Consider the following 21,745-nt stretch of genomic DNA (forward strand, 5'->3'; position numbering starts at 1 on the left):
GTTCGAGTTGGTTTCGGCGTTTCTAGGTTTAATTCTACGGTCTTCGAGATTCATCATACGCCGCTCCTGGTGATATAGATTGCTCGGATAAAACTTGAAGCAGCGCTTCCGAGTCGTGGTTATTAAGGGCGATTCGTGTGAACACTGGCATACGCACACACTATATGACCACCCTGTGGCCCACCACCTTCAAGTTGGAATCTGTGTTACTGCAATGGAAAGGAGTACGATAACTTCATTTATGCAGAAAGGTCACTACCATCTCTCTAGTAGGGTAGATATCTGATCCGGTCCTAATACCAGACTTATTCAATATTGATATAGAATTTAGAAGACGTTGATTATATTACTACTCTGAGTTAAGGATAAATATTCGGAGGCTATAATATAGCGATACAGGGACTTAGGATAGATAATTGTAAGGTAGATTAATTAATTTGTTTAGAATAGAGGTCAGGTTATAAAGGGAATAAGAAAACTAAGAAGGAACCCAAGCAAGAGCCTTCTTGATGAAACTCTATTAGACACAGCTATTAGCGATACTATACGGGTGGGCTTGCCTCATTTGGTGCTCGCCGCTTTAATGAGGTCGCTCAGGCTCAGGCTCAGTGAGCACTCAGTGGGCGTGGTCATGATGAATCTAGAAAATGAACGAGATGTGTGTGTGATGAAGAACTAAGCGAGAGAACGAACAACTAATACTACTGAGCAAACGGCGAACCTGCAGCAGCATCCTAGGATGCCTGAGGCGGCGCATACCAGCCTCAACAGGTCAAGATACGGATGGCATGAGACAGCGTCCTGTTCCCGTCGATATTTATCCTTTGGATATTAATTTTGGTGCTACCTTCTAATATTGCCATCGGTAACTAAGCTAGCGAATATCCGGCAGATAATACTCAAATCAAAGGGACTGACTGTATTCGACATATCGAAACCTACATACTACCAACCTTGGAATCCATGGGCTGTATACGGCGTGAAGACCAGGAATAAAGTTCACTATCGCCATCCAAAAGACCAATATCCGCACCTTCCCAGAGCAGCACCCCAAGTTCATCTTTTAACCTCTGTGCCATTTCAGTTGAGAGCCACATGTATGTCTCCACCCTTCCCGCACTCGCTAGCCCGCCTCCATATGTACCTGGAGTTTCTTCGAATTCATTTGCACCGGGATATTGCCCATACCCGAGCTCCATGTCATAGTAGCTGACAGTGTGACCAGTGACAGAATCTCTAGGCTCCAGATCAGTCTGTAAGCCTGGTGCAATGCGATCAAAGTTCTTGAAGTCGTGAAAGTCCGGGGGGGTTATGTCGTGCTCCATGATTTCCTCAAGGTATTGGAGGTAGAATGGATTTTCACTTCGCCTAGCAGCCACATACAATGATTTGGTGTAGGGGGGGCTTCAGACTCCGGAACATGCCTTCGTAATCACACATTATAAATGTGATCGCAATTTGGTGTCCCATGGACGGACACTTTCGAACCAGATCACCTAAAGTTGTCGCAGAGGGCTTCACGGGCAGCCATATAACCCACGGGAGGCAGTCCGAGTCATCGTCGATACCAGAGATATCATTGTTCATTATCATGCGGGCATTAATCGCAGTGCGAATCTCCTTGCACTCCCGTTCATTGCCTTGGCTAAGCAATTTACCTGGGAGGATAGCCCGTCCCGGGTTTGTTTCTAGCTGATAGGCCCACCATCTGGCAAAGGTTGTACTGTGATAAATGCCACGAAGAACACAATTATATTCAACTTTGGTTCTCAGCCTGCGTGGATGCATTAGTCGACTGTATCGATCCACATTGCCTTCCCACGCGGCCATCTGTGTCTGGAGACGCTTTTCGAGAACTGGGAGATCAGGCGGAAGAGGCATCCACAATTGATCGGACTGGCCTGGGCCCAGTTTAGCGAAGTCCTCGCTAATATCCTCCAAGTTGATATCTTGCAAGCCGATAAATCCATCTTCCTCGATGTCAATATCATCAGCAGTCGTCTCTGGTAGATTTTTACCAGGGTCAACTCGCTGCCCCTTCAGGCCTAACAAAGCCCATCGGGGCTTCACTCGCTGCCCCAAAGCCCATCGGGGCTTCATATCTCCATTCAGAAACGCAGGTGTTCATGGGGTTTCAAGATGAACGGATCGAGAGAAATCTTCCATGACAACATATCGTTGGGGGGCGGACATGATAATCTTGTAGATTGCGGCGTCTTTGTCAACTTCGCGGGATTCTTCCGCAATAGAGACATCAGGCAAAAGGTCCAGTTCTTTGTAAAGATCTGTATAGCATGCTGCAGCACACGCTCGGCCTACTTGATACCGCAAAGACGGATACTGACGGGCAACTTCGCGATATGTTTCTTCTGATGCAAGCTCGGGATACCATATACAGTACGGCTGAGTGGCAGGATTTTGCATATCGGGGATTATATTACTCATTATCAGGCGAGCATTGCGGGCGCGGGAAAATCGATGGGCCTGATCATCGTCGCCGGAGCATAGCTCAATAATTGCCGGGCTTGTTGCAAATTGAAGTGAATCACGAATCCCACGAATGACTGCTCTGCGATGCCAAAACGAGCTTAGATCGACGGGGATATCCTCCCCCTTTATCGCCCAAGCACATTGATCGGGGTCGCATACAGGTATAGGTTTGCCGGAAGAGTCAAATGCCTGCCTTTTCGGTAAAACGATATTGTATTGGCTCATAAGGCTGATACCGGAATGTTCGGTAGCCGCCATTAGGAAATAGTATGGGCAGTGGTGCCAGGGGTGCTGGTACTGCGTGCAGTGACAAGTGGGGAAAATGAAGTTCAATGTTGAGGGAAAGGAAGGGGGCAAAGTCAACTTTTATTCTATCTTTTCTTCTCATTTCAAATTTCCACTTAGCTTTGATATTCATTTGCCCCTCCTAGGCTGGTGCAGTAGTGCCCCACCACATACGACGGGAACCTTTGGAACTGTACCGTAACTTTGAAACTTACAAGCTTATACACAAACTAGGCTGTATATGTATTATAAACCAGTAGATAAGTTAAGTATGTCGCACTGATTAGATTCAAAACTATTACTATCAATACCATTCCAACCCTGAATCCTTTCGAAAGATTTTCTCAAAATAAAATCCCCCCAAAAAACAAAAAAAAATGGCTACTCTCGATAGATGCCCTTGACTCTAAACAGAAATTGCGGTTTCCAGAGAGAGAGATTCGATGCTGGCCATCACTACAGATTTTGAATAATATGTAATAAAGTGTTTACGATAGCTTTAAAATTACACTCATTTGCACCTCTTAGGTTCTAAATGAGGTAACACTGATCGTGCAACTTGAAAGCTAGTAGGAGACATTATGTACTTCCCATTTTACTAAGTATGAACGTCAAATCTCTCGAGGATCAACACTCATCTATCCAATTTTTATCTTCCTAAGCGGCGATCTCTTGCCAATGGCTATGACTTAAATCGTTCACTGAAGGACCATTGGTACTGGTTAAAACGTCCCTAAGCTCATTAGCCTATGTATCAACATGCAGTTAGTACCTCTAGGGCTAATAAGATGATACCTTGAAAGAAGGGAAACACACCCAGGTCTCAAAATCAACTCCACTGTTAATTTTCTTCTCTTTAATTTTTGCTTTGTTGCGTGAATCTACAAAGGTTGCTAGAAAGTCGATTATTTGGTATTTGGATATCTTGTCTTCACCTAGAACTCCGGTCTCTGCGTCGTCCACAGTCGTAACAGTGGTACGGGTTATCTTGTCCTTAGTGTCTTGGAGATTCCAACTATCGCTTCTGGATAGATGCTGGATCAGCCAGGTATTTGTCGAGACTTTCCTGAGTAGTACCATTCGTCCCCTAATCGTCTCGGCACGATCAAGACGTTTGGAAACATCCCCAACACTAGGCTTCTTCGCATTATCTCTGATCGCTACCACCCTTTTCGTAACTTTCAGAATAAATCGAGTATGGATTTGATCGCTTCTACCTATCGTAAGGTAAGGGTTGACTTTATCCATCTTAATCATAGAATTGAGACGTTTATTAGTTAACTCCTGTTCCGCTCTCACAAGATCATCCTCAGAATCTGGCGGAGTTATGTCAGGGTAAGCCTGGACCGCTGTATTTTGGCCCGTTAATTTTAGCATGAATTCAGGATAATCCAGAGAATAATTTGCCGACTGTGCCGAGACGCTAACAGATATCACATATCGATTATCTAGCCCGGGTTTGATAAGTTGTTTTCCGTTAGGCTTCAAAAGGTAAGGAAGTATGAGCTTTTGTATTATGTAATCCTCAGTTTGACTATAACTATTGAAATACCGAAAACTTGGTCATAGACAACAGGAATATTGGCTAGATACTCTGAGAAGGCGAAAATCTCTCCGTCATAACGTACCCAATGATTTTATAGGCCTCCCACAAAAACAGCCTTTCGTAAGCATGAGCACGATTATTGAGCCTGTGATTAATGATATCTTGAATAGTTTTGCCTCTTCGATGGTGTGTGTACAAATGATTATGAGAACCGGAATAGGCTGTATAGCCTAGGCTTGTAAAATGAATAAGCCACACTATAACAAGGCCTAGAATAGAGAACCCGGGCACCTGGGAGAGCATCTTGAAATCCCAGAGTCTTGATTGACCGGGGGAATTTTTTTTTCAAAAAGAGAGCTCAGTTAATTCAAAAAAAAGGCAGACGGAACAGGCTGTCAAGTTCTTCAGAGAGACTGCGCCATTTGAAGATGAAAAGGATCTCACTACAGTTTCTACGAAGCAATGTGCTGGTGATGATAAGAACCCTAGCAACATCGCAGTGAATCGTGATGAACTTTTGGTAAGCCTGAGCTTCGCTGAACCTTTTTATCTCAACGCAAATTGACTTGTATTTTTCAGGGATTCGTGAAACAGTGGTGCACAAAGGCACATGGTAGTGGCCAATGGGCATGGGGAAATTCCTTTGAAGATACGTATACTTCGTCTGAAAACCCTGCTATTGTGATAATTGAGGGAATGGCCCGCCCAAGGTACAACAACAAGCGAGAGGTGACCCCAGGAGATTCTTTGCATGAAAAGGATTGCCAGAAAGGCTTCACCTACCTGATAGATGGCTGTGACACCGACACCACGACTAAAAAGCGAGGTGGTAATCTCCAAACGAAGGATGGTTCGTCGTGGAGCATAGCGGTAAAACGCGATACCACCACAACGGTCGATTACTGCAATAACATTCGAACAAGTTCGATGATGCCTGTTGATCGAGATTTAGCCGTTCCTCAGATCCAGAAGTTCTGTCAACATGATTTTAAGGACCCTACTACTAAGGACAGCCCTCACTGGTACCGGAATTCCGGCGTCTTTGGTGGTAGTCTTGAGGTGGATATTAAATTTGCTAAAGATCAAACGAATTGCGAGAAAGCCACGAGCAAGGATATTTTCTGGCCTGATGACTGTGAAAGCACGTTCCTGACTGCTATTGATCACTGTAAGTGGAACTCGTTACAGTCCTTGTATGTTTTCCAATAACCACTAATGCAAGTAACAGGTGATACGGATACGACATCTAAGAAGTATGGTGGAAACTTGCATTTCAATACCGCCAATGGCTGCTGGGAGGCGAATGTTGGCTTCCCTGTTTTGAAAGACCAAGCAAATATGGGCGATGACGATTTTGAGAGTGGTACATTGTCATAAACTTCAAAATTGCTTGGTTGTTGTAACTGGATATTTGTCTTGAGTGGAATAAAGAAGGAGATTTAGTTTAATGCACTCTCATTAAAATCGACGCGGGTTCATAGACGTACTCATATACTCCAATGTGGTCTTATACTAGTATCTACGTTGTAGGGTAAAAGTACCAGAGTTAGGGCTTGGCCCAACTGCATACTAGAGCGGCAAATACTAAATCAAAAAAAATCAAAAAACCAAAAAGAGAACATACAACAGCAGGGATTCGCATGTGGTCACCCACCATACTACTAACCTGCCGGCGTGTGGCTTAAGTACGGCTGAGCGGACGGGAAGCCCTGTTCTCCACACCCTATGGTCGTATGTACTGGATCCTGCAAAAAAGAGAAATATATCAAGATCGCGTGCTGGTCACGGCAGAGCTGAGAATACTCGCCCGATTTCGGCTCCTCTAATTCATCTCTGATCTTTTGGACAGATGGAAGGGAATTTGGAATCAAAGAGCGTAGTATCATGGGGTACTTTGTGAGAAAAATTGCAATCATGAAGAGACTTGTCCATAGTATAGTTCACTGTCATACGAAGGCAGCCTGACTTGGGACAAAGTTCGTCACCTAGGAAGATCTTTGATTATAGCCGTGCGGCGATATTCAGGACCCTGGCTTCAGAGTAAATCTACATACATATACTACTGTAATCTGCATTCAGCCTGGTATCAACGATGATGAATTTAAAATGCAAACGTCGACCATACTGACCAGAATCATCCGTCCATTCTTTCTGCAGGGCAATATCGTCTCGTTCGACAAAAGCTTTGGAACAACTGCGTGAGTCAACCTTGGGGTTAAGGCACCAAAGGCCTGCCACATAAGCTCACTGTTACAGGGGATCTCATACAGAAAATTCCAAAAAGCTCGATTGATTTTACTATTCGGTTCAACAGAGTCTTTTCGACGTTGGCATATGGTCTGGATGACATTGAATATATTTCTTTCTCGTCGCTCATTATCATGATCAAAGAGATATAGTGCAGGATAATGTTGCATCTGTACATTTGCCCAATGATCGCCCGTGCAGGAAATCGCATACAAATAAACTTTATGATTGTTCAATATATAGCCAACATGACGATTCTCCACCTGGGCATCTGGGGTGCGGGCCGATCCCTCGATCAAATCCAGTAATATACTACTACCTTCAATGCCGGTATACGAGTATTCTTGAACCTTGAACCAAGGCGAATACTACTTCCAGAAGCTAAGGCCTAGTAGTTGCTCATTGACCTCGATGCGATGTTTTCGGACCATCCTACGGCCAATTGACCGGGTAGATTATACACGGTAACAACTCATAAAGCATAACTATAGTCCCACCGATCTAGAGGCCGTCTGTAGCCCTGATGTCCACATGTAGCAGTGTTCGCCATTCAAATTAGGACGCAGCGGTGAACCCCTGGTGCAGTTGAAAGTGGAGTGTTCTGCGCCCATACGCCCTTGCAGAATGCCATTTCAACGCCACATAGCCCCGAACTTATGGGCCAGCCTCTTGGACAGTGTAGTAGCTACTATGTCCCAAATTTATATGGAGAAAGAGCAGGAATTTCGGAGATCAGGGTTACAAGATGGGCCCATTTTCTACCGGCCCGACTACCACTAAATACTGGTTGCGGCTAACTATGGAGCGCCGTATCATCCCAAGGCTCCCGGACGATCTGCCCCACCACATCAACACTCGGCTGGGCAGTAATTAGAGGATGCGGATCCTGTAATCTGGATATTAAAACATCTACAGATCTCAGTTATGGAAGTCATGGGTATTTTCTAGAAATATTAAAACGTGGTCTCGCATCCTGGTTGATCTTCATCCCAAAGTCATCCCACTATCCAATTTCATAATGGTAACTAACGGTTACCGACTTAGGGTTGTCGAAGGCATAATCTGTCTTTAGTATGCATGATATCAAAACCAAAAGACTCTTGGCTATACAGACCAGTGTAATCATTGTCTTCTTTCTATACACCATGATTCTTTCCAACCTACCCTTGCTATCGGAGACTCGGAGTCGAGCTGGTTCCCCCATCAATGTGGCACAATTACCCACGACAGTATCCCATTCACAAAACCCGCCCTTGACTACAAAGATATGGGACGATGGCATCTCAATCCCTCTCGCCCAGTTGCTCTCGATGTATGGTTCGGCCTTTCATTTATGCCCGCCCTTGACTCCATCACAGTCGTCGCATCCTGTAATCGTCCCATAATTGATCACTGGTATTACTTTGTCAGCGTGCGCATGATGGCAATGGCTTCTCTCGTATCTTTCATTATCTTGCTCTTCAGTAACCCCACGACAAAACCTTTTGTCTCTCAATATCCTGGAATCGTCTTCATTTCCGCCTTCGCCACCTACGGCCTTATCGGACTGTGTCTGGACCGGTCTTGCGCTCCACCGCCGAAAAGAACCGCCAATCTTCGAAGTTGGTCGCTATCGGAATATGCAAATGCTCTAAGCCGCTCAAACGGAACGTGGAAGGCGGCTATTACTTCTACCGCTGTAACGTGCGGGCTTGGAACTGTTCTAACGGTAGTTATACCCGCGGACTGGTCGACTATTATCCCAGTTATAACCACCGGATTCGAGGTATGCTATACGCCCAACTTCAAACAGGTCCTTGGATTCTTGGCCTCAAATTCCCTTACAATTGCATAGCTGCTTGCTAACAAAAGATCCTCTCTACCAGGCTGTTTTCCTCCGCCTCAACAAATTTGGCCGCACTTCCCAGTACACCGTGTGCGCCGCCCTTTTCTTCCAGGGCGGCGTATGCGTTCAAAGGGGCCTACGCCAGGTCCTGGTCTCTCCTTCCCTTGTGATTCCACCATGGATGTTCCTATCTCTTCCGGTGGTTAGTCGGCTGGTGCTAGACTTGCATCTGTACACCGTATTTCGCGAATACCCCGAATTCAGCTGGGCCAGACGAAACGCAGTGATTTCGACAACAACATTGGTGCAGACTGTTGCGATGCTACTTGTCCTTGAGGCGACACAGTTTCCTGTGATGCGATGGGTAAAGCCCATCACTGTCCTTATACTTTATTCAACGAGTATTGTGGGCGTTTCGATGCCTGCTGCGTATAATATTGCCTTTGAAATAATCTCAAACACGTAGGCTTGTTTCAAGCCTATCAGAAATTCACCAGTTTGGTTGCAGAGGGTTATTGCAAGTACAGCTATACATAATTCTTGAGGTATGATGCTGTTGATGGCTGATAGTATAGAGTGATTTTGGGTGGTAGCGAATAAGAGCATGGGATGCATGAGGTCTTTCTACCAGGTTCATTATCTATATATCTATGTTGCTGGTTTGGATCATATTTGTGTACAAAGCCGATCAACTAAGGCTAGAGTGAAAGTGCTATGGCATATCGTGAACGCTGCTTGCTTTGCAAGCCGAAAGACAATTTTCTTTGGTCCCAAATCGTTAAGATATCGAATTGTAAATAATCACTTTTAACACGGCTGAAACCTTGGAACGGGTGGCTGACTCGGTGCCGCAAAAGTTTCCGGTCCCATGCCAGTGTTGTCCTTCTTAGTATCTGCCTTCCTATGCTGGGCAATAGAGGGTTGGAAACTCCTGCGGCGCCACTATACCTACATCCAATGATCTCCAGGACAGCGAGACCAAATAACTAGTTGGGAAGAGCTAGAGTTAAGGATGGATTCAAGACAGCCAAATAAATGGTTTGAAAATTGTGGTATAGTACTCCAAAAACTAGAGGTATATCCAAAAGAAATAACGAGTCGAAAAAAAAGACGGGTATGAGAGAAGGGAATCATCAAATGCATCACATCACGATGGCAAAACTTCCGCGGCAACGAAGATGATCGAAAGGAAATTGAAAAGAAAGAAGCAGACTGCGGGGCGAATATTTCTTTCATTCGCCTCGACTCTGCAAAGGGGTTGAAGGAAGAAAGGAGGAGAAAGGCAAAATATCGGAGGTATAGCACACTCAAATGCTGGTATAAAGTGTGCCACAAAAAGGGTAAAAAAAAAGGAAGCATCAAAACCCCAATGCCCACCATGGTGACGGGAAAAAACAAAGCTCCCCAAAATGACCAATGTATCTGAACGCCAAAAAGCTTCTATAAAGGGCACAGGCCAAAGGAAAGGAAAAGAAAGGAATAGGACAGAAAGTGTCTTGAGCGTGAAAACTCGACTGGAGAAGAAAATTGAAGTCGAGGCTTTTCCTTTCCAAAGTGCAAACCAAAAATCCCAAGAACGAATCTGCAAGAATGGGGGTATAAACGAAGGTATGGTATCCATGCATAAACTTATTCAGCACCTCTGTTATCCAGTCCACTTTTGATCCTGATATCCAGGATCGCCGCCTAACATCTGGCCACCGTACATGCCGCCTTGATTATTTCCATAACCACCGCTCATGCCGGAATCTTCCTCATCATAGCCGAATTCGCCGCCAGAACTTGCATCGAAACTACTCCGACCGCCGATTTCGCCAGGATCTTCGCCCGCAGCAGGGATCTGATCCCATTGAAGAGTTTGAAGTGCGGGGTATTGTGCAAGAAGTGCAGCAGGGAGAACGAAATTGCTACCAGACTGGCCATCCATTCCGGGGACCCCGGGCATAACCATGGGCTGTGGGACAGGTTGCAAATGCCCGGCCGCTTGTTGTGGCTGTTGCTGTTGTTCCATGAGAACACGATCCCGCTCTTGGGATTCCTCGTCCAACAATGGCTTGATACAGACTCGACCTGCTTCGGATCTGAAATGACGACCAAGAGCGTCGGCGCGGGCGAATCGACGACCACAACCCCAGTTTCCATTCCGTGACAGATCGCCTCGGCAAACAAATTTCTTCTCGCCAGAATGCAACCCTTCGTGTCGTTTTCGGTCGTGTTGACGGGCGAATGCCTTGCCGCAGACAGTACACACGAACGGTCGCTCGTCGGTGTGGGTTCGGAGATGAGAGCGCAAATTATACGCCCGGGTGAACTTCTTTGGGCATAATGTGCACTGGAAATTGGCAGGATGCTTCTGAACACGCTTGGAATCGCCCGGGACCGCACCGGGGCGTTGGGGATCGGCCAAATCCAGGATGTAATTTCGGCTTTCGATCGACGACGTTGAGAGACGTCGGTTGGAACGGGAGGGAGATGCCTCGCGGGATCCAGGGCTACTGCGTGAGTGTGGGGATAACGAGCGAGGAGTGCTGGGGGCAACAGGCTCAAGACTCGTGGCCGAGTTCGCCGGTGATCTTGAACGAGACGCTGGGTGTGTATATGGGTCAGACTTGCTGCGCATACGAGATCCTAATGCGTTGTTAGTATATGTAGCTAGAAACAAAAACCAGGCTGGAGTAATTGAAACGCACGCATTGCAGGGGGGGCTCAACGAGTCCAGATCAGTAGTCGGTTTGGGCGGACCGAAGCTTGGAACTCGTGATGGCGGGGCAAATTCCACGTTGATGGAAGGAGGGGCCATCGAGGATGCCTGGCCAATATCTGTCATGCCATTGTCGAAGCCCTGGTTCAAGAGTGCATCCCCGGCATCCCGTACATTTCGGTCGGCGCAGGAGGGAACTGGGACGTGGTGTTGGCATTGAGATAAGCGCCATTGTTTGGAATCTCGCCTCCCTGCTGTGGCATGAGGCGAGGTGAGATGTACGGGCTATGAAGTGGGCTGAAACCTTGCTGCTGCTCCGAGAGGGTAAACTGCTCGATACCCAGCTGATTATCGTACAAAGCAGGATCATTTTGCGGAGCCAGTGAAGGCGATGCATTGTTCTCAATGCCGTCATACTCATGCTGGGATAGGTATGGGGAGTGATTGGCCGAGGAAACCTCCGAAACCTCTGACGCTGCTCTCCGGTGGCCCTGGAATGCGACATTGTTCATAACTGACCCCCAGTCTGCATTTGGTTGTGCACTCAAATAAGTCGCCGTAGACGGATCCAACGAGGTGTGTCGTGAATGCTGGGGAGTGTAATACGTGCCCGGGGTTGATCCGGGAGGGGACATGGGGCCCGGGGAGGACTGTTGTTGGTCTTGGGAGGAGGGTGGGACGACGCAGAGGGGTTGGAGATGGGGCTAACTAGATCGGCCGGGTTGATAGCCTGGTGCATGGATGCCGGTCGTTGATGCATTTGGGGATCCAGGAGATGCGACGAATCGTATTCTGACGCGGTAGTACTATGGGGGCTGTGGTTATGATAGCCGGAGAAGTCCAAGTCGTTGGGGTTATTGAGTAAACTGGAGAAGTTCTCATCGGGCTGCCGGGAGTGTAGACCCGATTGTCCCTGGTCCATTTGGTTGACGAGATTTGGGTCGAAAGACTGCGACATGGAGATGTTGTTGGTGTTTATCACCGGGGGGAACTGCTCGAGGCTCTGCGCGGGCGGGGCGGCCGACAAGTAACCAGTAGAATAGCCATACGCGTCTGCGCCGCCGATTCCTGGGTCCTGGTTGTTGAAGGGTTGGTTTGTCGCAAAGGCGGCGGACATGGAAGGATCCAGGCCCAAGCCGGAGGTTGGGTCGTGATACTGCTGAGTGTGGGGTGACGGGCTCACGCTGCGATGGTCTGGATTGCCGGGTGAGGCGCCCGATCCCTGGCCCTGGTTGTGGGACGCCATGGCGGACTCGCGAAAGGGAAACGCAAAATGTCGCAACAAGTTGGTCAGAGAGACGAGCGATCAGGTGATGATGGCAAGAGGAGACGGAGACCAATTGTAGGCGTAGGCGGGGAGTAATCAGATCGGATCGGATGAGATCAAGGAGCGGGGTGAGGTCCAGCGTTGAACGCAAAGAAAAAGGAAGGGTTATAAGGGGGTGTCATTCGCAAGGAGGACTCGACACTCGCGCAATGTGTTGTCAGCATAGAATCGACATGATCATGGGGAGGAAGAGAGAGAGAGAGTAATGTAGGGTGCTCATGCGTGGGATACGATAAAGGTGACTTCACGTGCGCAAGGCGGTCTGCACCCAAAAAGTGTGATGGATTTGGGCCCTAATGCCAATGCCAAAGGCTAAAGGGTTACGAAGTACGAGATTGAATCGACTGGGAAACTTGAAAGGGACAGTCCAAGGCCCACTCGTTCAAGCTGGGCCCCTGGAGGATCTTGTCTCACACCGTGAACAATGAAGAACTGGTGATGGGGTCTCCCCACATTGTTCCACTCTTTTTTGTCGATAACAGCGATAGTTACGGAGTAGATAGGCTTAGACACCATCATCTTACGAGTACCCTCTGAACTAGCCCTACTCAAATCCTATTTTTATCTAACAAAGCCACGAGCCACTGTACCTGTGGCAGTTGCCAATCTACCGAATTTCGATGCCTTCCAAAAGACATACAAGCATCGGTGGAGCAAGAGAAGCACTATGGGACTTTAGTTCTTGCACAGCCACGCAGCTGAGTTTCACCCACGGTCTCCAGTCGGATCTATACCGTTTCAGGCATAAGCGCGGGCTCGGGCCAAGAGGGGTCTGCTTTTAGGGCAAGGCAGACTGCTGTGCGCCTTGTCTGACGTGTTAACTAGGTGAACTAGGTGAACACTGAACAACAGCAGAGGATGGTTGCCTTGAAGATAGTTTAAATTTGGCTTTGCAAGTTGTATGAAGAATTCTTCTGCCTCGACAAGCTTAAATTAGGAACATTGCATCTAGGGGTGCAATATCTTAAAAAAGAAAATTCAATTCAGCGACATGATCATGATGTCAGCGAAAATCAATAGATCACAAATTGCATTCCAGTACGAGTACGGAGTAAGCATGACTAGTTCGGTTTTAACAATAGCCATCTGCTTGACAGCAGCCGGCTATACAATATGTAGAAAAAAAATGAACGATTGAAATCAACGACCCACTTCGTCCATCTACAGAGTACAATTGAGTTGAAATCAAGTCAAATTATCTGTTCCCTAACATCCACCCCCACTGCCTCGGGCCTAACTAAGGAAACTTGAATTCAACAACACCTAGCACCCATTAATCGCTACCAATTCACCCTCACAACCCACCAAGCGTACTCAAACTAGCCCTGACCTGATCATTCGACCAACTAAAGAACAAATTATCAGCACAGCTACTCCCCAACCCAGCATTATCAACCCAAGCCGGCTCCCAATAATAAATCCCCAACCCACCCACAGCCGAAACAACAGCCGCAAGCTTCGTCAAAAAGCTCTGCTGCCCCGCAACACTGAAAGGAATACTCGACAAATCACTAGGAAAAGCATAAGCCGGCGACGGACACGAATAAGGCCAATCAGTCTCAACAACAACAACATCCTTCCCATAATTCGACTTCAGATTCGTAAGACTAGTCTTCAACGACGCCAGTGTTGCAGCACTATTATAAAACGGATAATATGAAACGCCGATATAGTCGAAATCAGACGAGACCAGCGTTCCAGCTGCGAGCACCGTGTCGTAAAAGTATTTCTGTTGATCCCATGACCAGCCGTTGTCCAGGTGGATGAGAATTTTGGGAGTGGTTGATAGATCGGAGTCCTTCACGCCCCAAGCTGCTGAGTGTAGGATTCGAGCGATGTTGCTGTAGCTGGTTGTTTTACCGAGGGGCCAGAGGAGTCCGTTGCGGATTTCGTTGCCGATGGAGACGATTTCGACGTCTAGGTCGTTGGCGGCGAATTCGTTGCATACTTCTAGCGTGTAGTTGTATACCTGCCATGCTAGGGTGCTGATGTCGGTGGTAGACCAGCCGGATGGAGTTGTCTGAAGTATTTCCAGGAAACGTTAGTCAAAACACGAATAAAGAAATGAAGTGCGAAAAGAAAAAAAAAAAAAGGAAAAGGAAAAGGCGAGGAGTAGATTACTAAAAACGTAAACGTACCTGAGCACTCGGATCTGCCCAAGTATCACTATAATGCAAATCAAGATACGTCGACATCCCCTGATTCTGCACCCTTTTGGCCAATTTGACATTATAGTCTAGATCATAACTGCCATCACTAGGATTCACCCAAACACGCTGACGAACGGAGTTGATTCCAGCGCCTGAAAGAATCTTTTCCAAGACCTGGGTTGTGCCCGCTGAATTCTTGTATGAGATTCCGTCATTTTCCTCCACGATTAATGAGGAAATGTCCGCGCCGCGATAGGTCAGGGCTGCTGTTGCTGGTGCGAGGAGGTACGCTCCTGCTAGGAGGAGGGTTGGCAGCATTTTGCCTGTTGTCGGTGTGTAGTAACTGGTACTATGGATGTATTGTACGTATACCGAGCTGTCGAGTAGAATATTTTGTTTTCCAATGGTTGATGGGGTTTTCAAGGTGTGATCATTCCTTATTCCATTTCTCTTTCCCAGACGCAGACGCAGACGCAGACGCAGATCTCCCCTATTTATCAAAAACCACCCGACTCTTCTCCGAGTCTAAAATGGATCTATATTTCTAACCTTAGCACATTTCGGCACTCACCCCTTCAGGATCGGAAATCTCCTCCTTATTGATTAAGCTCCAGTCCACACGCCTTCAAGGTGAATTATTTGTCCGGAGGACGACCAGTCTAGGTTTAGCTGCGTCGTGAAACGCCGGTGTGACGGTTGTCAGGTCAGGGTGGAGAAGAGGGGGCGTCTATGTACGAGTAAGTACACCTGGGCTGGGCGTACACGCTACTAGTAGTGGTAGTAGTGCCGTGTCTTAAAATGGCTTGGCTTCAAGTTCAAATTGGGGGCGTCGCTTGATTTTGATACTTTTATTTCCGTGAGGGGCGAGTACGGAGTATATAGATTAAAAGCTTAGATTGAATCTTCATGATACTAGTACAAAGTGGTTCGGTTCAGGGTGGTGGGTTGATCTCATTGGTGGAATGTTGTTAATTGTTGAAGAGGAGCTGACGTAGATCTTCGATGGAAGCGAAGCCAAAATGTCGGGAGTTGTGAAGAACTTGAACCCCACCGGAGAGTAGCCAATTCTACTACTATTACACCTGCAGTGCAGTGCATGTGGCATTTTGTACACGTACGTAAGACTTTTTTGGATGAAGTGTGTAAACAATTATATCTGCTGGGGAGATCCCCATTATTCATTTCGTGACATATCATTGCAACAGGCGGTGCCACGCCTCCCATCATTTATCATACCACCACCTGCAATAGAGATCCAACAAACAATCATCACCCTTAAGGATTAAATACAGGTAAGCGGGAAAAATCAAGGTCAAGATCTGAGCGGTGTGGGGCAATCAAAGACCAGAAAGAAGAAGAAGAAAGAGGTGAAGGTGGGCAGGTAGCTTTCGGCTGGATGATGGCGGGGAAAGGAGAGGGGCTCCAAGTTCCTGAAGCCGAGCCCAGCCCAGCCCAGTCCATCTTTCCATAGGCTGTGCGATCGGAGCAAAGGGGAAATCAAAAGAAGAAAAATCCCGCGACATGGTAGGAACATGCCCATGTCGCCGCATATGTATATGTACAAGACGTGTAGAATGTATGGAACAAATTCTAGAATGCCACGTTCAAGTTCCAAATATGATCCCGTGGCGAAACAGGAAAAACAGCAACATAATATGCAACGACCCCTCAGTATACAGAAATAGATGAAGCAAGGGCGTGAGGTGGTGGTAAATATGGGTATGTATTGATCAGTGTATTATGCGATCAGAGCATAGATCAATTCGATTTGAGAGTAGGTTTGTTCTCGGACTTCGGAGGCGGCTTCTTCTTGCCGATCACCAGGACTTCTTCCTCCGAGTCAGACTCCTCTTCCTCATCGTCGCAGTAGTACCGTGACTCGTCTTCTTCGGAAGGACGTGGAGACCCGGGGAGGCGAGCCTTGACTGTCTCGCCCGTGCGAAGTATAGAAGGTACCTGGGACGCAGTATCCGAATCTCTGTCCTTGAATCCGAAATAAAGCCCATCTCCAGAAAGAGATGAAGCACCCGAGACAACAGACGGAATGCTAGGGTGAGAAGCACTTTGCGACATGCCGCTGGTGAAATCGTCGGCAGAGGACGATGAGATCGTTGCAGCAGAAGGCGTTGATGCATTGAGACCATTTTGAGGCGCATCGCCATGTGCAGGCTCAGCTGCATATCCATGGTCTAGGGGAGGAGCCAATGCCGGTAGTTGCAGCGAATCGGTGGAATACATAGCGCTTTCAAACTTGGGGGCCAGCGCATTCTCCGCACTTGGCTCGATGTCACTCCTCCTACGCCGGAGGAGCGCCTCCTTGGTGAGATTGAAAGATTCGGCAGAAGATTTTCCTGCGAGCTGTTGAGACCGATTGCGTCGGTGGCCCACTGGCATCGATAATCCAGTACCAGATGAAGAAGTGTTGGCATTCCATAAGCCAGAGGCTCGCATGTGGCCAACAGCAGAAGCATTGCTCACTGCAAGGCTAGGCTCGGATCGAGGGTCGTCATCCAAAGTGGGAGCTGTCTCACCGGTTGGCGACGAGCGGCGGCTACGGCTACCAAATGCCCCAGAGGCCCGTCGAGTCGCACCGCTGAAGATGCTGCCGATGCTGGTTGTCCCGAGTGCTTCAATAATGGATGGCGTAACACCAGACCGTGGTCGGCCAGTTGGAGTAGAGTCCATTCTGGATTGTTTCACTGTCTTGGTCGATTCCGCGGTGGACATGGAGGACTTGGCGCGTCGGGGAGGGCCCGGTCGAGGTGTGACTGTTGGCGCAACGACAGGTTTGTTTTCAGACAAGACAGGAAGGGATTCAAAGTAAGACGCCCACGACTCCTCCTCTACCGGGCTTGCTGTGACACTCTGAGCGAGTGGATGCTCGCCCTGGCCACCGAATTTGGACAGACGGAAAATGTCTTCATCGCCTCGTAAGCTTGAGCGGCGGCTGTCACCACCACGCGAGGCTTTCCCGAAGGTGCTCGCGCTCGAGGCGGAAGAGAGCGTATCTGAGGAATTGTTCGCATTGCGCTTTTCCTTGGAGGACCGACCGCCAAACCATTTGGCAACGTTGGATCGTACCCGTTGGATGAAGGGGACCTTGCTGACGGCACTGGTAACTTCTTCGTTGGAAACTTCGATCCGCTTGCCCTTGCTTTGGTGACCGGGATCTGTCTCTTCCACCCACATCTGTGGATTAGGCAAGCCGTACAAGGTCCAAGGATGGTGTTTGATCTCCTTCAGAGTAATTCGCCTGACCGGATCCTTGGTCAAAAGACGACGGAGTAGATCGTACAACTCATCATCGATATCCTCGTATTCAAGCACATTATCCTCGCGAACATCCCTGGGTAGATGTAGATGGCCAAGGGACTCATCCATGACAGGAACGAGACGTTTGCGGGGAATGAAGACCTCCTTCTTCACAATAGTCTGAAACATGCTATACTCGTCATCCGACAGGAAAGGGAGGCGACCAAAAACCATCCCGTACAATGTGACACCCAAAGACCAAACATCAATGGCGCCAGTGATTTTCGGAACTGACCCAATAGTCTCTTCAAAATCATCACCAACGTAACAAAGTTCGGGCGCGTAGAATGCCGGGGTTCCGACCGTCTTCGACAACTCACGGGCATCGTCCAGCTCAGTTGCGTCAGTTTCCCCAAGCTGCTCTTCCTCCTCGTCCCGCATAGGCCTTCCGAGGTAGGAAACGCCAAAATCGGAGATTTTGACTCGGTGCCCGCTGGTGACGAGGAGATTGGCGGGTTTGATGTCGCGGTGGATGATACCTTGGAAGTGGAGGTACTCCAGACCAAGAACCGAATCACGGAATGCGCTGCGAGCTTCGGCAACAGTCAGGCAGGGGACATATGACAAGTCATCAGTGTCGGCAGACCAGTCAGGCTCGGATGGGGCGTAGCCAAAGCTGCTGGAAGTGGTGCTGAAACGGCGCTCGAAGGGGAAATCCGAATAAGCACCATACATGCTTCCTTCAACAGCTGCAATGGAATCATTTGCGGACGATTGGCTGTGGGAGTTTTCATCGATGAGCACAGTTGAGCGGGTGGAAGACCGTCGCATGGAAAGCCCCAGACCCTCGCCTTCCTCTTCCTCGTCGGAAGACTCAACACCGTGCTCCAAACTCCAGGCAGGAATAGGACCTTGCTGTGCGTCTGCGGCCTGCGCTTCGACTCGGCGTCGTGCCTTGTCCCGTTGTCGGCGTAGATATTGTGCCGTTCGGATGAATTGGAGGCTCTCTTCCAAGAAAGCCGGAGTGTCGGGAATCCCTGCCTTTTCGCGATCCAGCCGCAACTTGTCCACGTGGACAATTTCTCGGACTCCTTTCTTGCGCCAAATGATCTCGCCGTTTTCCACGTATTCTAAAACAATATAGACTTTTTGTCGGTTTGGGTCGTCGATGACCTCGAGGAGACTGACAACATTCGGATGTCGGGCCTTTTTCAAGATGGCGACCTCTTTCTTAACTTTATCTTCCGGATTGCCCAACTTCCCTAACCGACGGCGATTAGAGTACCGCTGGACAATCTTGATGGCAACCTTCTGCTTGGTAGCGACGTGCTGACCAAGCTTTACTTTACCATGCTCGCCTCGGCCGAGCTCCTCGAGAATCTCGTACTGATTGATAACCTTGTTGCCAGTGACTAAATCTCGGTCGACTTCGGCGGTGTGGGTCTCTTTGGGAGGTTGGAGGTGACTTGGGTGGAGATATGGGCTGCCGAGCGATCCTTCGTCTTCGGAACCTAGTGGCGGTGTGTTGCGAGGGGTCCTCATCGAGAAGAGGCCGGGGCTCGAAACGGGTGTGTTGCCCGCCGTTCGGGCGGCACGAACATGAGCAAATCGAGTAGCTGTCTCCGCCGGTGTTGGGTATGAACTCCGGGATCGATGATGATAGGTTGGATGTATTTGAGACTGGAGTGAGGCATAGGATTGATCGGGGTAGACGGGGTATTCAGGTCGAGTGTCGGAGTGTCGGGACCCTCGTCGAGGGCTTTGCCCAACACTTCCTTGATCCGATCGGGCATCCACCACGGTGTCTTCATTCAAGGCCTGAAGAGAACTCGTCGAAGATCGTGTGGAAGCGGCTCGGCCGGTGGCATAGACATGAGGGAAGGCTTGGCGGAGGGTGGCTTGAGCCTCGGCGATATCGGGGTGCACCGATTGTTTGGTGTTCGATGACTGTGTCTGCTTCGTGCGGGCGTCTGTTTTGTCGTTGGATGTGGGCGGTTGTAATGGTTCATCGGAGCGGTTGGGACCAGGTTTAGCGTCGAGCGAGACATGACTATTGCGAGTCGCGGACTGATCCGCTTCCTCCAAACCAACAATGGCAGAGCGATTTTCGGCCATTCTTATTTTCTCCTTCTCTTTAATTTTATAACCTCTGATATTCTCGGTGCGGGCGGGTGTCCGTTTTGTGACTTAGGTTTGCGAACCAAGAGTTCCGGGGTTGCAGTTGAGCATCCTCTTTAACGCCGATTCTTTCAGATAGGAGTAATTCAACGAGAGCTTAGGAGAAGCTCGGAGTGGGAGCACCAAGGGACCGGCATTACTTGCAGCGTAGTGACTTGGAGAGGGAGGGACGGGTCGAGGAAGCCGTGTGCCGGACACCGGGCCGAAGGTAAGGCAGTGAGGGAATCGGATGGAGGGAATGGAGTGAAATATCGACGTCGATGTTAATTATAGACCTGCTATAACACAAGGGATTCGATCGCCTCCGCGTGAAACTTCGGGAGAGGCGAGGGCGAATGTATAAATATGGGTGTTGGACCCGGTCGGTGTGGTGGTCTCTGGCTCGTGCTCGTGCTGGGTCGGGCCTCGTGCAGATGGAGTCGAGGGAAAGGGAGGGGTGGAGTCGAACAATTCAAGAAGGAAAGTCCAGAAATCAAGATGGAAGGAGAGTGAATATGGTGGTGCGCCTAAGGGAGAAAAGGAGGGGGGGGAAGAAAGGGAGGTTGGGTGGGTAAAAAATGGGGAATTCGAGAGAGTAGGAGGGAGAGTAGTAGGAGAGAGGGAGAGAAGAGTAGGGCAGAGCGAAGATCGGATGCCAAGGGAAGTGCAAGACTTTCTGCAGTGGCAGTGGCAGTGGCAGGTTAGGGTCAAGGATCTCCGATACTGGGGATACAATACAAATACACATACCTACCTTAGTAACTTTAGTTACTTTACTTTAGTTTAGTTACTTCAGTACTGCCTGGTAACTTAAAAGGCCAGAAACTTACTTGGTGGGGCTTGTCAGACAGTGATTTGGCTTCGGCCGATACTCCGATGGTCCGTGTGATAGGGATATTCTATTCTATAATATAACACCTATAGGGGGGACTATAATATCATACGAGTACTATTATAATTATAATTACTATTACTATTACTATTACTATTACTATTATACTGATATAATAACTACTAGTATTATCACAGATTATACTGCCATTCACCTAGGCAATCCCCGGTGGCGACCACATATTACGTCGAGGACTTTAACTCCGCCCACTCCCAGTTGGTCCCATTGGCATTCTGTAAGAATAGTCCATGTCTCTCAACTAAGCCACATCCAAACTACTTAGGTACCTTCTAATCCTTATAGAATACTAGTATTTTACTACTTCTCTCCTGATCGTGCCACCATTCCACCATTCCACCATTCCACCAATGTAGCCATCATCGCTGGACCACCTCTCCCTTCCCCGTCCGTCCCGACTTCGGCCCATGGCTCTAATCTTATCTTATGTCGACCACCATCCGGAACTGGCATTCCTGCCATCCCCATCCCCATTTTCTTGATGACCCGCTCAGATCCTCCTTTCGGTTCTCCTTTAGTTTGACTCTGACTCTGACTCTGGCTCTGACCCAATTTGATGCTCCGCGAACGAGCCTGCCATACTTCGCCTGAACCCACCAATCATCTTCCCGCGCCCAACGTGACGCGGCTCAGCTCACCCCAGTACCCAACTACCGACCAAACTAACTTCACTTTCTCCCAGCCAGCTGGGAGAAATGATGAAGACCCAAACTGTAAAAACAAGCAGGATTGCTTAGGTCGCCTCTCTCGTCAGTCTTGTCTGGCATACGGAGTACTGCTGATACAGATGCTGATGCTGATGCCAATGCTGATGCCAATGATGATGCTAATGCTAATGCTAATGCTAATGCTGGT

At 48.4% G+C, this 21,745-nt stretch overlaps 6 protein-coding genes across 6 annotated transcripts; 2 read left to right on the forward strand and 4 right to left on the reverse strand.

Moving 5' to 3' along the window:
• Positions 1-938: 938 nt before the first annotated feature.
• N7509_002289 (uncharacterized protein) lies at positions 939-2,748 on the reverse strand (the record flags this gene model as incomplete). The annotated part of the gene is made up of 3 exons (XM_056626926.1): positions 939-1,331; positions 1,384-2,073; positions 2,146-2,748. 3 exons carry the CDS (start codon positions 2,746-2,748, stop codon positions 939-941), a joined length of 1,686 nt encoding a protein of 561 aa, XP_056492721.1.
• A 1,699-nt stretch (positions 2,749-4,447) lies between these two features.
• On the forward strand, positions 4,448-5,698 carry N7509_002290 (uncharacterized protein; the record flags this gene model as incomplete). Its single annotated transcript, XM_056626927.1, has 4 exons — positions 4,448-4,509; positions 4,700-4,841; positions 4,901-5,489; positions 5,550-5,698. The coding sequence occupies 4 exons, from the start codon at positions 4,448-4,450 to the stop codon at positions 5,696-5,698; spliced, it is 942 nt and encodes a 313-aa protein (XP_056492722.1).
• Positions 5,699-7,835: 2,137 nt separating this feature from the next.
• On the forward strand, positions 7,836-8,859 carry N7509_002291 (uncharacterized protein; the record flags this gene model as incomplete). Its single annotated transcript, XM_056626928.1, has 2 exons — positions 7,836-8,333; positions 8,434-8,859. 2 exons carry the CDS (start codon positions 7,836-7,838, stop codon positions 8,857-8,859), a joined length of 924 nt encoding a protein of 307 aa, XP_056492723.1.
• A 1,179-nt stretch (positions 8,860-10,038) lies between these two features.
• crzA (putative C2H2 transcription factor Crz1) lies at positions 10,039-12,340 on the reverse strand (the record flags this gene model as incomplete). Its single annotated transcript, XM_056626929.1, has 4 exons — positions 10,039-11,021; positions 11,136-11,291; positions 11,399-11,744; positions 11,804-12,340. 4 exons carry the CDS (start codon positions 12,338-12,340, stop codon positions 10,039-10,041), a joined length of 2,022 nt encoding a protein of 673 aa, XP_056492724.1.
• Positions 12,341-13,715: 1,375 nt separating this feature from the next.
• N7509_002293 (arabinogalactan endo-1,4-beta-galactosidase) lies at positions 13,716-14,889 on the reverse strand (the record flags this gene model as incomplete). The annotated part of the gene is made up of 2 exons (XM_056626930.1): positions 13,716-14,441; positions 14,560-14,889. The coding sequence occupies 2 exons, from the start codon at positions 14,887-14,889 to the stop codon at positions 13,716-13,718; spliced, it is 1,056 nt and encodes a 351-aa protein (XP_056492725.1).
• A 1,440-nt stretch (positions 14,890-16,329) lies between these two features.
• Positions 16,330-19,938, reverse strand: N7509_002294 (putative serine/threonine protein kinase; the record flags this gene model as incomplete). The annotated part of the gene is made up of 1 exon (XM_056626931.1): positions 16,330-19,938. One exon carries the CDS (start codon positions 19,936-19,938, stop codon positions 16,330-16,332), a length of 3,609 nt encoding a protein of 1,202 aa, XP_056492726.1.
• Positions 19,939-21,745: the final 1,807 nt, after the last annotated feature.

This window comes from Penicillium cosmopolitanum (genome assembly GCF_028827165.1).
Source record: "Penicillium cosmopolitanum strain IBT 29677 chromosome Unknown utg000004l:1.0-4361866.0:1.0-4365735.0, whole genome shotgun sequence".
In the NCBI taxonomy this organism is placed as follows: Eukaryota; Fungi; Ascomycota; class Eurotiomycetes; order Eurotiales; family Aspergillaceae; genus Penicillium; species Penicillium cosmopolitanum.